Raw genomic sequence first — 18,499 nt, 5'->3', positions numbered from 1 at the left:
CATAAACCACTTTCCCATAAAGTATCAAAAATTATTATACAGACCGCAAAAGCAGCCAGGCATGACCGCCGGTCCTGGGCCGATGTATCGAGTCGCCGAACATCGTGTATAATAAATTGATCAGCCCCTAATTAATCGACGATCCAAGCCCGCTCGTGTATTAAGGTCGACGGTAGAAATTTCGATCAGCAACTCCTCAAAATATAACATCGTGCGATGGTTACGATCAGAGGAAGTCTCCGGATGAATTTTGGAGTTTTCGCCCTGAAAATGAGTTTTGCAGTCTCTTTTTAAAATATTTAAAAATACTAGGTCATTGTTTTTCATCCACTTTGGTATGATTCCAAGCAACCGAGTTATTCGCTGGTTCATCTGCTTGTTCATTTTCGTTGATGAAACGAAAATATTCAAACGAACTTATTAAAAATTTAATGACCTAAATGAACTTGGGAATTCAGTTTGAGCCTGTGTTTGGTACAACTGCGATGTAGTTTAATCAACAAACGGGATGAATTGCTTTTAAAACAATTTTTTTCGGTATACAGACTTTGCTGAACTCTTGGGAATGAAAATGAATTTCCGTACAGTCAGATTTCAATTTCATGCCAGGTACGCGGCGTATAACAACACGAATAAAGAATCAATTATCAACGCGTCTACAGTTTGCAGGACAATGGAGATCAGAAATTCATGATAAACATACGAATTTTGCCGAGAAAAAAGATGGGTAAAACTTTAATAGAAAATTCAAAGACTTTCCCTCTTTTGGAAAGAGTTGTAGAAAAAAAAAATTAACACGGTTTAACATCACGTTATAGAATCGTACAGGAGTGTTAAATAAATTCGCCACAATTGACGAATTTCTTTTTGTTACTTAAACATTTTTTCAAACAAGTACGAATCTTGAGAGGAATCGAAAAGCTTGTCGAAGAAAAATCAATGGAAAAATGTTACGACAGGTTACACGGAATGAAAGAAAAGCGCGACAATAACGTTAGAATTCGATAAACAGCGTTTATCTGCAGCGGAAATTCTCTGCGCAAAGTTTGACGGTGAGAATTGTCGCCGTTGCGTTGAAAGGAAGAGAAATATGTTGATCAATACTCGACGCGATGATGAATTTCTAAACTTTCAGGACACCCACCGGATTTCCTCGCCTTTGTCATCACCGTCCTGATGATGATACTCCTCGCTGCTGGCGTCAAGAAGTCCCTCGTATTCAACAACGTCTTGAACGCCGTTAATCTCGCTGTCTGGGTATTCGTCATGGCCGCCGGAATGTTCTACGTTGATACGAGTAACTGGTCCGAGCACAAGGGTTTCCTTCCATACGGTTGGAGCGGGGTGAGCATACTCATTGTCACACAATTTCGCCGTCGATTACAGGCCGACTTCGAGCGAATACCGTTCCAGAGAAAACTTTTAAAGGACTCGATGACGGGCTGAAACAGAAAGGACGATTTACTCAGGAGTTGAAAAATTCCAAAGGGTTTTTTTTTACTGCTAATAACAATAACTACAGCTGAGCGATCTAATGCCAAAACGTTACCTGTAGTACTTTTTGTAGTGGGTACAAAAAAGTTTGATAATTTCGAAATTTGGGGTTCAATTTCGAATGAGTTTCCTACAATAGCCGAAAAGTCACGTTTTTTGGATGAAAAAAAAAAGATATAGAGTTTTCTCAAGTATTTCTCTGAGTACAATAATTTTACTGTTTAGAAAAAAGTCTGAAAAAATCTCTATTTCTACCGTTTACTGTAAAAGTCTATTCAAAAACGAACCAATTATATTTAGAAAGATTAGACTTTTTGTAGGTAAAAAAAAAAAAAAACCATGGGTAATATTTTTTTTTTATGACAGTATAACATGTGCTGAAAGTTTGATGGAATAATGACTCAATGTAGCGTCTCGTAATCGGGATGTTATCTGTGTCTTTTTTTTTTTTTTTGTTTTTCTGTTTTTGTGTGTCTTCTTTAATCGCCAGTGGACAAGGAATTACCGCAAGCCAAACATCGCGTGCACCTAATACAAACGGGGGAAAAATAAGGAGAAATAAGTAGACTCCGCGGTCCGGGAAAACTAGGGAGGTCGCAGCATTTGCCCCGGGGGCAAACACTGTCTACTTTATCAAAGCGAAACAATAGAAAAGTTTCACATACAGGAGGAAGGAAGCGGCGGAGCGTTCGATATTGTAAAATTCCACCTGTATAACAGTGTAAGCTGGGCTTATCCGATTATTTTACGCGACCTACAAAGCTCCGGTATCCCTGTTTATTCTATGTCAAATAAATTGAAACGTGTTCATGGCATTCACATTACCCGGTATCATCCCTCGACTCGTTCCTTTCGAAACTTTTAATCAATGCCTGATATTCACGGACCGAAACAGGCAGTATCTACAACGAAATTCATCGTGCGAACGAAACGCGCGTTTCCCTCAACCTTCGCATTATTTTATACGTCTTCTCTCCAACGTTCGTTTCTGATCCGCAGCCTATATTTATTGGGTCAAGACTGCGACGGGTCTTCGACGAACCGTAATTTAACTTGTTGAGACGAGACTAGTGTGGAGATATGTAATTTTTTCGAGACAAATTCTCCTCATCCTCGGTAGCTGGGGACGAAATAATTGATCAGGTCTTTCTTTTAGACGTGTAGAAAGAGAAAGAGGAATAGTGGAAGAGAGAGAAAAAAAAAATATAAAAAATAATCCCTACTAGAGTGGTAAATTTTTCTGAATTTCAAAATTCCGTCGGGAGAAGTACGAGAAGAAGAAGAAGAAGAAGAAGCGGAGGAAAGCAAAGGTGGATGCAAGACTTGGACTTGATTTAGTGAAGGAAATGTATTTTAACGAGTGTTTATAAATCGGGGTCTCGCTTCGCGAGAGGCGGCTGAAAATGCGAAAACGACCGTAAGGCACTCAGCAGCTTCAAGGATGAAATATTAATTATCCGTTGTTGGGAGAGGGACGAGATAGCTAATTTACAAAGCAGAAATTTCAGTAGAGAAAACAACGGCAACCATATCATAACAGATGTATAAAGAACGAAAATTGATAGGTAGAATTTTTCTATCGAAGCATAGATACGAAGATATCGGCGTATCGTGGGTAAAGCTCGATAAATTCGATACGTCTGTGTCCTTTCGTGGAAATTTCGAACGTACGCAAATTCTCCTCGTGACGCGTGTATATCATACAATTTACATATCGTATACAGGCATACAATGGCGTATGTGATCCGCGGCTTTGCTCCCGACCGTAACTCGACACAGGGTGAAATTTAATACCCCATAAGGCCGACTGAAAACCGAAGTAGAATATACGCCTCGGTCGCGGGGTTTGAGCGACAAATGACGTCGTTCGGAGAGATAAGAGCTAAACCAAGTGAAAGCGAATAGTCTTGTACGACGAGGATAAACCAGGGCGTATGTAATGTGAAATTTAGAGTGCGACCAAGTCGGATGTAAAAAAAAAAAAAACATCCACGTTACTTTTCCAGGTTTTTACTGGCGCCGCTACGTGTTTCTACGCGTTTATAGGATTCGACATCATAGCAACGACGGGAGAAGAGGCGACGAATCCAAAGAGAAGCATACCTCTCGCCATCGTCTCGTCACTGGTCATTATCCTCATCGCGTACGTGACCAGCAGCATGGTTCTCACGTTGATTGGTAATTTTTTCCCTATGCAATTTTCCCCGTGTTTGCAAACGCATTTTACGGTATAAGCGTATACAGCAACACCCCTGAAGTATATCATTACTTACGGTGTTTACTCGTAAATTTTACGCGTTGTCTTGGTTCAAAGTTTATCGTAAATACTCGCCAGTTTGAGCCTCGAAACCTCCAGGGTGAAGCACAACTTGAATGGGTACTTGCATCATGCCAAGATTGTTTCATCGCATTCTGCAAAGTGTCAAACCATCGGAATGGAAGCTGTTTAGAATATTACGATGACGGTGTATCGTATCAGGCACGTGCGCGATTTCCCAGAGTTCATCCCTTAATTTGCAAGGGGTTCGTTTCACACGTTCGCAGCGCTGAATATGTTTAACAGGCGCTGTGACAGGCTGTTATCCAGTCTATAACGCGTGTCGACGTAGCGTAGATACGCAGTAAACATTCTTTGTGTTAACGGCTGTGATATCAATTCAGAAAAGGGTTAACCCGCTAGATAACTGTACGCATAGCGAAGGTACACCGGGACGTCGGTGCAGAAAATTGGTCATTCAAAATATTGCCACGTCGACGGAAAGCTTCCAGACAGGGTACGGGCACTTGCCAATTCCCCTCCACACGTTATTCGAACGGTTTGGACCCAAACGATGCCACAACAATGGGACAAAAGTGTAGAACATAAATTTTTTCTCCGTTGCATTCTTGATTTCAAGTGGCGCGTAGTGGTGCCTTTTTTTAAGATCAAATTTTCACGGATCGAATGACACGGATCAAAAATTTCGTACGTGTAACCCGTAGCATAACTGCTATATCGGCATTTGAGAATAACAAAGAGGGGCTTGGGTAAAACTGTTATTAATCGGCAGAGGTCGCCAGAAATAGTGAATTACCAACTATTTCATTGATAATATCAAATATTTTATAATATCTTTAGTGGAAATCATTATCATGTTGGCTACAGTTTCGTCCAAGCTCGACGAATAATTTGTCCGTGAAGTGGTAAGTGTATAAACCCTGTTTCCAGTCGAGTATAAAACGTCGTTCTAGTTAAAAAATTAACCGTTACAGGTACGTGATTTTTACGATTTGCAGAATTGTCGAACTTGAAGAGCATATTTTGCCGTATTGCACCGGTGTAAAAGTATATCGCGTGCAGCCTGAAATGGAATGTGGTCGTAAGCGCGCTGACATACGACCCTTCGTAACGTAACGTGAAAAGTTCCAGGGTCATGTAATTCTTATTATGTTGTCTCCGCATCTTCGCTAGAAGTGTGCGGAAGCATTATCGGCGAAACGTTGAAACGCGACGGGTCGTAAACTCTCAAGCACAAAGCTCAGACGAGTCTCTCCGCTTTACAGTTCCGTACGATCAGGTAGACCAGGACTCTGCGTTAGTGGAGATGTTCGGTGAGGTGGGCGCCTACAAGTGCAAGTACATCGTGGCCGTCGGTGCATTGGCAGGACTGACGGTCTCAATGTTCGGCAGCATGTTTCCCATGCCAAGGATCGTCTACTCGATGGCCCAGGACGGTCTGATATTCCGGTGAGTTTGCACCGAGCCGCGTGTTAGGTGCAGCTGCATGCAACAGCGAATGAACATTCAATCGAAGAAAAGCTTCCATATATTATATAAGTGAGTTTATCTATTCGCCGAAAGCTGCGTGCGCCTTATTCAAGCAACCAAAGTTATAGCTCTCGCTAGAGGTTGAGCATCGTATCTCGCCGTGGCCATTCCAAACGTTGTCAAAACAAATGATGTTCAACGGTGTTAAAACAAACGATATTTGACGCTGTCGAAAATAACGATAACTGAAGGTATCGAAACAAACGATATTCGACATTGTCAAAACAAACGATATTCGACGTTGTCAAAACAAACGATATTCGACGTTGTCAAAACAAACGATATTCGACGTTGTCAAAACAGACGATATTCGACATTGTCAAAACAAACGATATTCGACGTTGTCAAAACAAACGATATTCGACGTTGTCAAAACAAACGATATTCGACGTTGTCAAAACAGACGATATTCGACATTGTCAAAACAAACGATAATCGAAGGTGTCAAAACAAATGATATTCGAAACTGTCAAAAGAAACGATATTTGACGCTGTCAAAACAAATGATATTCCACGTCTTCCACGCTGTCAGAACAAGTGATATTCAACATATGCCACGTTATCGAAACAAATGATATTCGACATATTCCACGTTATCGTAATAAATGGTATTCGACATATTCGACGTTATCTTAACGAATGATATTCGACACTGTCAAAACAAATGGTATTCGACGTTTGCGACGACTGGCAGGATACGACACTCAAGCCGAAATGGAAGCTGTAACTCCAGTTGGTTGAATAAGGCGCAAGTATCGTTCCGGAGGACAGAGAAACTCACCGTACACATACATACATGCACGACGATGTCAATACGATCCTCCGTTCACTGGGCCTGTTAACCCTATGCCGGAATCTGCCGTTTTCCAGGACACTGAGTCAAGTTTGGCCTACGACTGGGACTCCGGCTTTGGCCACCTTCGTGTCCGGTATCTGCGCAGCTTTCGCCGCGTTGTTGATACAGCTCGAGGTCCTCGTCGAGATGATGTCGATAGGTGAGTGTTACTGTGAGACGAAAATGGGACGAAGCTGGAATGGAACCTCGCACCCTTTCCAGGCACCCTTCTCGCCTACACGCTGGTATCGACCTGCGTCCTGATCCTGAGGTACCAGCCGCACTCCACGAATCTCGTCGAGCTGCTTCCCCAGAGTCTTCGAACGCCTTGCAGATCGCCGACGAAGGAAGCCCAGTCCAATGGCCAGGTGGCCTATGGCAAGGACCTCAGGCCTGATCAGCTGACGACGGCGCTGAACCCGATTTCCGGTGCACCGGCGGAAGCCGCCCCCGGGAACAACCAGCGTGTTATGGTAAGGGGTTTTCGGGTGACCGTGTGATTGCCCTTCGATCGTGCATGCGATCTTTGATCGTCGTTTCACCGCAGGTACGGAGGATCACGAGGAGGTGCAACAGCTCATCCCCAGACTCCGACGACACTTACGGCGGCGAGGAGGACGACGTAGGGCTGGGAAAGGACGATCAGTATCTCGTCAGCGATCGCACGGAAAACAAATTCTACGGCAGTGTTCACGCCGCTGCTGCCGGCTCCAGTTGCGGAAGCAGTCATCAGTACCCCGGGAACACGCCGATAATCGGACCACCCTTGAGCTACCTTCAGCGTCGTCTCCAGGTATTCGCGTCATTCGATTCTCGACTCAGCGGGGCATTTCAGAATTTTAAATTGCGAAATCTCGTATTTTATACACGGACTTTGATCGTTTCCGCTTCGACAACTTCGGCCTCCGATTTTTACGAATAATTTCGTTACCTCGTTTCCCTGTAATAATAAATTTCAGAGCATTTTTGCTCAATTCGTATACATAGGCTAATATATTATACCTTGCATTTGTGAATACATGAATTTATGAATAGCGAATGATTATCGTATACATACATATATATATATACCTATATATACTATCCTTACGACCCAACTACGTGACTCCGTATTTCATCGATTAAGGTGCGGTGAAAATTGGGTGGATAGGCTGTGCGTTATGTTCGTAAAAATTTGGGAATTCAAGTAGTCTTCGACGTTATTTGTTAGGTGTGTGCATAATATGTAGGCACCATATCCGTATGTGCACTAGGGTGGTCTTTAAAGAGGTCATTTTTGAATTTCGAACGGCCCGGCCCGAAATCGGCTCCAAATAATTCAAAAATGATTCCCTAATTTGTTCAGATTTTTATCTCAACTCTAATCCGTGCCCGCAAGAGGGCGGATTTTCCGATTTGACCATTTCGGGGGTACATTAAATGTACCGAACAGATTTCGATAAAATTCGGTTTGAGGAGATTCCTTGGGTCGCCATTTACGAATCTGAACTCGAAATTACAAAATTCAAAACGACGGAACCAATATGAGGGACAAAAAACCCAATAGTCACTTGATGTTGCCATATTGAATCCACGGTTTTCAATTTTGGGAATAAAAGTTCAGATTCGTAATCAGTGACCTCAAAAACCCTTGAATATGGAGTTTCATCAAAATGGAATGAAATTTTGAATTTTGGTCTGCCACATTCGATCCGACGTTTAGAATTTTCAAATTTCAAGTTCCAATTGATAATCAGCGACCGAAGAATCCCCGCTGTAGCAATTTTCATCAAAATCCGTTGAGTAGATTTAATGTGTCCCTGAAATGGTTAAATGGGGAAATTCACCCTCTTACAGGTACGGGTTAGAGTTCGGACAAAAATGTGAAATAATTAAGGAATCATTTTTTAACTATCTGTAACCGATTCGATGAACGAACTGGTAGAAATTCAAAAATCATCTTTTCAAGGAGCACCCACATGAAAACAAAGAAGTTACACCGTGACATTGAATTTCAAATGTAACAGCACGCAGTTTTCTCTTGGGCTGTGTTTTACTTGAAAATACGGAGTGTCGCAATTAGAGCCGTGTCGATGGAGGCTTGGTATAATTAAGCTAATTAAACTCACTCTCTCTCTCTCTCTCTTCCTCTCTCCGTATCCCTCAGGCAGCGCAGTACCTCTGTCCAGCGATATTCCCTTGGGTTGACAGGGGGCCAGCGACTGAGGCCTCCGGTCGTTACGTTATGAAGATGGTCGGCGTGCTGTATATATTAATTCTGATATTCGACTTGATCATCGTCTGCGGAATGGGTGAGTTTTACTAACTCAAAGCAATAAAGCAACTAGAGGGTGCGAAATTCATGGAATCGTCGTATCGCGGTTATTGCAGATCCGTAACTACAGCTCTTTGCCTTTGAAATTTCGTATAAATTAGTCGCGCTAATTACTGTGCGATCATTCGAAACGCTAATCTCTCTAAATATATTTATTCTATATGTCTAGTTACTTGTACCAGGTTTACTTGTAACCCTAACGATATTTGGAACGTTTCTGTAACGATAGGTACGCGTTTGACAGAATTTTTTAGCAACTGTAAATTTATTGACAAGGGATTTGTTTCGATAATAATTAATCAGTGTACGACAGGATCGTAGATACGATTTTATTATCTTCTTCAAATCAATCGCCCGCAGGTAATATGGGGACCTTCACGACGCTGTTGACCTTCATTTTCCTATTTGCAATAATCGGAGTCCTACTGGCCATCAGCAGAAAACCCCAAAACAGGTAATACCTGTCATTTTTACTTTATTATACAAAATCAGCTAAGCAGTGCGTAAATACGCCGCAAAGATGCGAAGTGATTCGCTGATTCGGTAAATCTTGGGACTGATTCGTGATTGGTCAGAAACCAAAAAAAAAAAAAAAACAAAAATCACATTAGTGCGAAGTCAAATTCTGCTGTCTAGAGAACAAAAAAAAGAAAACACTGTAATTTCAATGTACATATTTAGCCGAACGTTACAATTGTCTCCTTAATTTCTTTTTTTTTCTAAATGATCTCTCTCACACTCGATCATGGATCTATAATGAAGTTGTTATACCGGAGCAGTTCAGACATGGAAGTGAAATGAAAGTAACATGAAATCCAAAATTATTTTATTTTCAGGAATAGCCTGATGTTCATGACTCCGGGACTTCCGTTTGTGCCGGCGATCGCGGTGACGGTGAACATGTACCTAATATTCAAGCTGAGCATCCTGACACTGGTCAGATTCACGATTTGGATGATAATCGGTGAGTTGAACGAGAGACGTTTCGGGGCAGGGTTGAAGTTTAAAATTTGAAAGGTTCCGAAAGCGCCAAATTCCATATATTTTGGTGGCGAAACTTAAAATAAAGAAATCAAGCTTTGAAAGTCATCAAAGTTTCGAATGGTCCGGAAACCGAAGCTCAAAGTTCCGAAAGGGCGTAACTCCGACAAGTCAAAGTTCCGAAATTGCGAAAATGAGAAACTTAAAAAATCTGAAACATCGAAATTCCGACCAACTCGTCGAGTATACTACGCTGCGTGAGTATGTTTTGACTTTCGGAATTTCACTCTATCAAAACTTGATTTTTCGCTATTTTATTCTATCGTAACTTGAATTATCGGAATCCTGGATTTCGGAACTTTGTTGTTTTTTGAAAGTTTGATTCCTTTACTTCGAATTTCGCGAGTAAATAATTTGGAATTAGGCGTTTTCGGAACTTTTCACCTTCGTAACTTCAACCCCGCCCCGGCGTTTCGCGTCGGTATCGCAAATCCTGACTTCCTCCGCTTCTTCTCGATTCCCGCAGGTTTCGCAATGTACTTTTACTACGGCATAAAGCACAGCACCCTCGAGGAGCAGGAATGCGGTGAACACGCGGCGGAGAGCGGAGATTCCGTCGGCGGAAACATAGAGCTGAAGGTGACCGAGCAACAAAAAGCTTCGAGCTTTACGTTCAACAGCAGCCAGGGAACGGAGCGTGGATTTTACGAGGGCCAGCAGCTCGACGCTTTCGGTCAGCCGGTATTCGGCAGCACGAATTTCGGGGGGACACCGAGTCACGTTGCGAAAACGAATCCGCAAGGAAACGCCGGAGAGGCGAACGTGCTTTTCGTATCGGAGCAGGCTTTCCCGACTTGGGACGACTAGAGAGCCGGCGTCCGTCTATTTCACGTAGAATACCGTTGAGAACGAAGGAAACATGAAAAATGATACGCCGCAGTATGAAATAATAATATTACACTGCTAGAGGTATTGCGGGATTATCAATATTATTGTTCATATTATTACACAATATCCCATTGGCTGATTCTTTCGGGTAAATTGTTGGTACATACTCGCCCGACATAATCGGGATAAACCGTGAATCATATTCGCGTCGGTGCGAAAGGAAACTATGACAAGCGTTGTGAGAATCGATTTATTTTCTGCTTCATTATTGCCGCAAAAAAGGTTCATATACACACAGCCGGCGTATTCGTTCGTATATAATTTATTTACGTTAGCGTTACAATTGTCAAGTATTTATACACACACAGGCCGTTTGTATAGACCAATTTTAATTGCTCAAATGTACAATCTTGCGAGTATTTTTTTTTTTGCAATTTTATAATATTACATCAAAGGGTTACGACGATTCTCCAAAAGATGTGTAATTTGTTGATTGTACTGTAAAAGTCTGTCGGGACAGATGATAGCGTAAATAATTGCGGCAATATATACATTAATACATACATAATATTATCATTATTGAATTCTCATCGTCATTATGAATGTTACTGTTATACTATTATCATCATTATCATTATTATTATTATTAATATTATTATTATTATTATTACCAAGGTGAACCGGAGTTAGTGTAACCGAAATTTTGTTAGCTTGTTTTTTCGATGTAAAATTCAATCGAATCGTACGTTGTACGGAATACAAATTTTACTTCTGCATACTTATTAAAAGTAAACAGTTATGTAATTTTCTGATTGCGATTGGAAAATTCTAGGTCGCACTTTCCCCGAGTTCCCTGATCCAATTACTTCGATATATAAATATGTACATTAGGATGGTTCAAGAAAATCAGTTGATTCTTTTTTCAATTTCACACCTTAAATAGCTGAAGGAATAGGAAATAAGATGCCTGTTAAAATTTAAACCCTTAATGTCAATATTTAGTGTACGCCATTTTTCATTTTCCATTTGATTAACAGGCGAAAATAATTTTACTTTCATCCGAATTTTGTAGCTCAGTAACGAAGAAATGTACATAAATATCCGATAATGATTTTTCGAAGGAATTGAATGTCCTGGAGAAAGGTCTGTTATAATTTTTCGATGAGTCAAATCTTTCAAAAGTTATTCAAGATTAAAATCGAAATCATGCGAAAATTCACTTTTTTCGAGATTAACAACGGAAATACTAGACTTATCACAGAATATTGTGGTTTTTCTGTGCAAAGCATTAAAACCGCCGTAAAATCATGTCATTCGATTAATTTTCAAGGTAGGCAAATTTCTTTTCCAATTATTGCAAGTAATAATACGTATTATATGTAATTCTACTTTAAAAGTACCGTTTTTGAGCAAAAAATAAATTTTCTCGAATTAAAAATTAATTTAATGACATGATTTTATAGCGTTTGTAATGCTTTGCACAGAAAAATCACAATATTCTGTGATAAGTCTAGTATTTTCGTTGTTGATCTCGAGAGAAAGTGAATTTTCACATGATTTTAACTTCAACTGAATAACTTTGAAAAGAGTTGAGTTATCGAAAAATTATAACAGACCTTTTTTCTAGAACATTCAATTTTATACAAAAGAAATGCAGCGGACATTTACGTACGTTGCCTCGTTACTGAGCTACAAAATTCAGAATGAAAGTGAAATTATTTTCGCGTGTTAATGAAATGGAAAATGAAAAACGGCATTCTGGAACCACTGAATAGTCAAATTAAGGGCTTAATTTTTAACAGGCATCTTAAATCTTTCCTCTTCCTACAACTTTTAATGCTGTGACGTTGAAAAAAAAAATTTGTCGACTTTTTTGAACCACCCTCACATATATACGAGTATATATATGGGGCCTTCCATGAGATCTCGATCAAGATTCTGCGTTGATGACTCAGATCTCTCTGAATAGATATTTTTCGGCCCATATTAAAATGAGCTTTTATTTTCTTCCTTATGTCAAAAATGCAATCCAATAATAATAATTTTTGTTTCTTTCATTTTTCTTATTGATTTTTTGAAGTTATGAAATCTCCATCTTCCGATAGGTTTACAAAAATGTTGTTACATTTAATGAGATTTTTCTGAATTTTATCAAATTTCAGAAAGCAAGTGTTTTATTTTAAAGTTTTCAAATTGTACTTCAGATACGCTGGGTCGAAACATTCTGAAAAAAATTGCGATTACGTTTTTCGTCGTACAATTTCCGATAAAAAATTATAAAGCTAATCTGATATATCGACGTAGAATCTCGATCGAGATGTCATGGAACGCGTCATATATATGAATATGATATTGACATACTATTATTATGAAATATAATTGTGATTACGATCGATGATATTATCATTGTGTACAACTGTTGATGATGAAAAGAGAGACGAAAAAGAAAAGCAAAAAGCTATAAGCGCGCGAGTTTATAACTAACGAATTCGTTGCTTATATACATATATATATATATATATATCATGAAACATATTACATAGAAAGCAAGGAAAAGGAAAAAATTGCCTGGACGCGTGATGTGACAAACAATGAAAACAAAAAAAAAAAAAAAAAAAACAACAAGGATAGAATTAAATTCAGTAGACGGAAAAAGGGAAAATAATGTGAAAGCACGCGCTGTTGATATAGGTCATGTTATTATAATTATTAACTTGTAGTACACGAAGAAAAAAAGAAATGAAGAAACGCCCACTATTTTGTATTGTAGGACATGAGAGAAAAAAAAAAAAAAAAACTTCAAGTTTTCCGTTATACCTGTAATACGCAAGATCATCTTATTATACCTAACTCATAATTACGCATGTAATTTCATTAAGTTCACTGTCTAGTTTAAAACAGTCAAGATTGTAAGTATATACAATATGCATTATACCTATAATTATAGGAGAGCCACTTAATATCGCCTAAATCTAGTCTTTCCCTAATGTTACAACATTGTTATACAATCCTAAAGCTTAAACCTTTATGTAACATCGTCTATACGTCTCACCTCGAAACAAACTTATACCTATATATATATACTTACCTATACAACATACATACCTACCTACACAATAAACAATATAATGAGGTTGAAGTGCTGTAAAAATGATTTATTAAACCAAAATTTCGGTAGATACGTCAGTTACACAATTTACGACTGTACGCATTTCTTGAAAAATTTCTTCTACTCAATTTGCTATTATATATATATATATATATATATATATATATATATATATATGATATATATGTTAGCCGGAAGAAACTTGTTGAAATCTTTTCCGACTAACTTTGTGAAACGTGTTGACGAAGATGAAATTAAACGATAATAATAAATCGAAAAGAAAAATACGGTTATATACTCTTCCATTACATCCACGTTTATATAAAATGTACGTTTAATTATTGAAGAAAGAGAAAAGCTACGTTTTCATCAATATTACACCCACACCCTGCAATGTGTAACAAATTTAAAGAAAAAATTACGGTATGAGATTCGTTCGAATCATCTTCGGATTATTTAGATTTCTCCCCCACCAAATATACACGAAAATTATTAACCTTTCCCTCTATCCGTATACATACCTATATACACAGTTAATTAATGCATTTCGATCTTCTTTCATTTTTTCCGCTTTGCGGTTAAAAGACAGGTATCGGCGCTTGAAAAACAAATATATCCTCGCATGCCACCCTTGTCAAACCTGCAACACCTCGAACACCGCGGAGGATCAATTACACGACACTTGGTTCATTACACCCGATCGCGTAAGTATAATCGTAAAATGAAACGATCGTCAACGTAAAGCGAGAAAGTACGGAAACAGATGGCTTGTAAATGTGACGACTCGCTGAAATTGAACAACAGCCGTCGCACACCTAATTAGAAAATTCGCAGCGAATTAGTGTGTTTAATTAATTCGAAGTAATTACGCTTCTTCGATCCTATATCATACCTGGTACTAATCAATGCAATATATACACAATATGAAAAGCATACGTAACAGCGTAGATTACGTAAGATGTAGCTTAGATGTTACGTATATTATGGAGCGAAAGCGGCGGATTGAATGAGAAATTATGGGCTCAAAGAGACGACCGTTGGAATTTTTTTTAATCGGATTAATAATTTTAATAATATTAGGTTTAAGCTGTTGTTTAGTAGACGGTAGATTCGCTATGCGTATACTTACATATGTATATTGTTGTGCATATAAGCGTTATCAGGGTGATATTAATATACAATTGCAATTTAATTAAAGCAAAAACTTGTTATATTATATAATGCATAATATATTATATTATACACCTAGACGTTCGATGTGTAATTAGCGGTTTACATAGTTCGACAACATATCACGCAAAAGTGCTTTTGGTCCTTCTGACTCTTGTCACTATTATTATTATAAAATACATATATTACCAACGATTACTATTACATTATATATATATTTAATCGTTATACATATCATTAAAAGTTTATATAAGATTCGAAACGCGATTATTGACCCTCGTACCAAATAACATTCGGCTAGACTCGGAAATCTGCAAATTTATAAATAGTCGGAATAATAGTTGGCTCTCGAAAAGTAGTTTAAATACCAGTGCAAAGCTTAGACGCTTTTTTCTTATGATTCACAAGCACTGAGTTTATGACTTGCTCGCATTTATTTTTCCTCGGTTTCTCCGTTCCTGTACCGAATATCCCGTATGAATACACGCTTCTTTTCCATGTAAGATAGAAAACCAGAGAGTGAGAGGCTAAGCAAATCAAAGGTTGTCTAAAATTGTACGTTAAACACCCTGTGTACGCATATATACATTAATTACCTGATAAATTATTGTAAATGTATATTACACTGTTGAATATTTTGAATGCGCAACTTTACAATTTATGACGATTCAAGAGTAGAAGAACTGAAAAAAAAAACAAAACAAAAAAAAAAAAAAAAAGAAGCAAATAAATTACGACGATTTGTTATAATTAAAATCTCGTCAATACTTATAGAAATATAGTGTTAAGATTGTCGGAGCTGCTGTTTTAATAACGTGTGAAATGACGAGGAGCGCAAGGAATCCAGTCTTAATTGTTAAGAAAAAAAAAAAAAAGAATCTAGTTGAAACAATGATAAAAAAGAAACCAACCGAAAGATTTTTGAAAAGTAATATTACATCAAAGCTTATATGAGCTAATACGTGCGTAAATATAACACAATATATTTGTATTTAATTTTATTATACATAAATATTGTATGTATAAGTATAATATATACATATGTATAGTTCTTTCGCTGTATATCGTGCATAATTATTTCAATCTTCGAAGTTTTTTTTTTTTAATATAGATTACATAGTTCAAGTTTAGCGTAGCTTTAATTTATTAAAAAATTTCATTCCGTGTGTAAGTGTCTAGTGCGAATAGCGCCAATGTTCTTAGTTTCTTGATAACCGCGGTGAGAAAAAAAAAGAGAAAAAAAAAAACAAAATGAACCATACCTATGCACGTAATAAAAATGAGGACGACTTCCGTGCAATATATATATATTATATATATATGTACACATACATAATATCGATTACAGTATGTTACATAATTTGTATTATGGGCGTGCTACAGAATTTTACAATCACGTCGCGTCAGAAGAACGTTATGACAAGAATATTCTGGTAAAATGATGCGATATTAGATTCCTTAGATAGAAACCTGAAAACGATGTAATAAATTCATTTTTAATCTATTGCTATTATCAAGTAAGAACATACATTATTAGCACATACATATATACCTATACGTATATTACATTTTATCAAGAACAGTGCCTGTACCCCAGACGCTAGAAAGAATTGTGAAGAAAAAAAAAAATGAAAAAAAAAACATAATAAATATTAGATTCCTTCGAAACTTCAAAGATGTAGTGGAAAATTACAAGGTATATACATATAACGATCTATTTTTCTGAAAGTATGAAACTTAATTTCTCCGCCCTTATGACAAGCATTAAAAAAAATATACATATATTTAACGTAACGATATTCATCATTTTATTATACCCTTGAAGTTCGAGTAATACATGCAAAATTCACAGCACATTGTACTTTCTTACATTGACAATTTTTTCCCTCTTTCATTTCTTATCTTTGTATAAAACGGAAGAATTTATATTATAGATAAAAAAAAAAAAAAAGAATTATATTTGTATCTGCGTTGATTCTTTGAATTTATCGCGAAAGTGAGAAAAAATTAATTATTCAACTTCATCAAAGATTACGTCGTTATTTCTTCTCACGCATAGGCGAGAACAATCTACGATGTGAAATTATTATTTACACATAGTGATAACAACAATGATAATGAATAAAAAAAAAAACGCTCTTTGCTTTTTAGTTAGAATTTCAAATTCTTAGATAGGAGGAAAAGGCCTGTCATAATATACTAACCTATGTATATATGCAGGGTGTCCGATAAAATTACAAGCAAACGGGAATTTTTTTTTCCGTTTTCCTTTCTACGTCTTCTCGCGTTTGTTGTCTCTTCGTTTCTTTTTACGAATCGAATATTTAATTATCCGCACTGACCAACGTCATGATTTTTTTTACAGATCGAATTGACCAATTTTTCGAATAAAATTTAACGTGATATTCGAAGGGGATGCCGTGCATGTATGTATATGTTATTTGTATTTTGAAATAACTGTAACTTTAATTGGCGATGAAAAGTTATGCGAGAGTTATGGTTAATTCAAAGGCGCATCGACATAAAAATCATCTTCCAATTGAAATGCAAGGTAAAGATTGAATCGAAGAGAAAAAGAAAGAAAAAAGAAAGAAAAACGACTAACAAAAACTAAAAACTTACGAATCGTTCGAGATGAGTGGATTTTAAGCTAGACGCAAAATTATAAAATTTGTATAACGATCTGTGGGAAAAAATAGAAAAACGGAAAGGAGAAAAAACAAAAAAAAAAAAAAATTAACAATAAGAAAATTTTCTCTCTAACTGGTTGTTGTATAGACACGTACTAAACCTTGTATATTATAATTTATTACTAAAGCGAGGTATTGCAACATTTTACCGTTATTACGAATAGATTTAAATTCAAATTTAAAATATAAATTTATTATCAATATTATACTTCGTGAATCTAAACTCGCTCGAAGTACGCGAGGTCAACGTTGACGTAACGTAACGTAACGTAACGTAACGTAACTTGTATCCTGTACCTATAATATATTGGATTTAAGAAAAGGAGGAAAATTTCATTCGCACGCGACTAATACTCACGTATTATAACGATATATAATATAATACGCATATATATTGTAATTTGGCCAGGAAGCTTGGATCGATGTCGATCGATTAATCAACGCCGTACGAATTATAACAACGATCGGTATGGTATTTATATCCTTCAGCTACCTTCACTATAACTGATAAATATGCCGCGAGCATCATACCGTGTATGCACAGAAATGAATATAGTAATTTGGGGAGTATTGTGGCTGAAAGGTATAACAAGATAAATTTATGAGATATAAATATATAAGCGAATGATGTGGTAGGCAAGAAAAAGAAAATGGATAAAAATTACGTTCGAAATGTTACGGAAGGTGAATAAAAAGGGGATAGAATTTTCCATGTAAAATATATATACGATATATATGTATATATATATACCCTGTGTAACTAACTAATTACGTTATTTAATATCAATAAGGGTATAGAAAATAAAAGTGATTATTGAAAAATATTTTCAAGTGATAAAGTTAATCTCCATTCACCCGAATCCCGGCCATCGTGATTATTTTGTATATAAAGTGGAGAGTTGGTCACCATCGTTGAGTAAAATATTGTTGCTCGCCACAGTTGTTTATATATTTAGAAGAACGTATCGTACGATAGACGGAACGAGATTGAAATGCTTGACATGAACAAGTTGCAAATGATTTCTCAAGAGAGAACGAAGTATCCGGACGACAAATTTGGCCATTTGCAGAAGCCGTTTTTCGAGAAAACTTTCGCGACATGTTTTCAACCAGTTCGAATTCCATTCACGACGAAAGCTTCGCGAGCTAAAATTAGCCGTGATTTGCTCTCGCTGATTACCGTAATTTCACAGAAGGTGACAAAGCTTAG

General features: G+C 37.3%; 1 protein-coding gene across 1 annotated transcript in view; it reads left to right on the top strand.

Annotated features, from left to right (window-relative positions):
* LOC107223928 (cationic amino acid transporter 2) overlaps positions 1-16,291 on the top strand; it is a 41,452-nt gene extending 25,161 nt beyond the window's left edge. The window contains exons 5-14 of the mRNA XM_015663786.2: positions 1,136-1,344; positions 3,501-3,672; positions 5,038-5,221; positions 6,173-6,297; positions 6,360-6,610; positions 6,685-6,930; positions 8,284-8,428; positions 8,812-8,905; positions 9,288-9,415; positions 9,959-16,291. Coding sequence (XP_015519272.2) covers positions 1,136-1,344; positions 3,501-3,672; positions 5,038-5,221; positions 6,173-6,297; positions 6,360-6,610; positions 6,685-6,930; positions 8,284-8,428; positions 8,812-8,905; positions 9,288-9,415; positions 9,959-10,299 — 1,895 coding nt within the window. The 3' untranslated portion in view covers positions 10,300-16,291. The remainder of the gene's footprint in view (positions 1-1,135; positions 1,345-3,500; positions 3,673-5,037; positions 5,222-6,172; positions 6,298-6,359; positions 6,611-6,684; positions 6,931-8,283; positions 8,429-8,811; positions 8,906-9,287; positions 9,416-9,958) is intronic.
* The last annotated feature ends 2,208 nt before the right edge of the window (positions 16,292-18,499 follow it).

The sequence above is a fragment of the Neodiprion lecontei genome, chromosome 4 (genome assembly GCF_021901455.1).
Source record: "Neodiprion lecontei isolate iyNeoLeco1 chromosome 4, iyNeoLeco1.1, whole genome shotgun sequence".
NCBI lineage: Eukaryota > Metazoa > Arthropoda > Insecta > Hymenoptera > Diprionidae > Neodiprion > Neodiprion lecontei.
The sequence above is the reverse complement of the archived record's forward strand: the minus strand, read 5'-3'. Positions and strand labels throughout refer to the sequence as shown.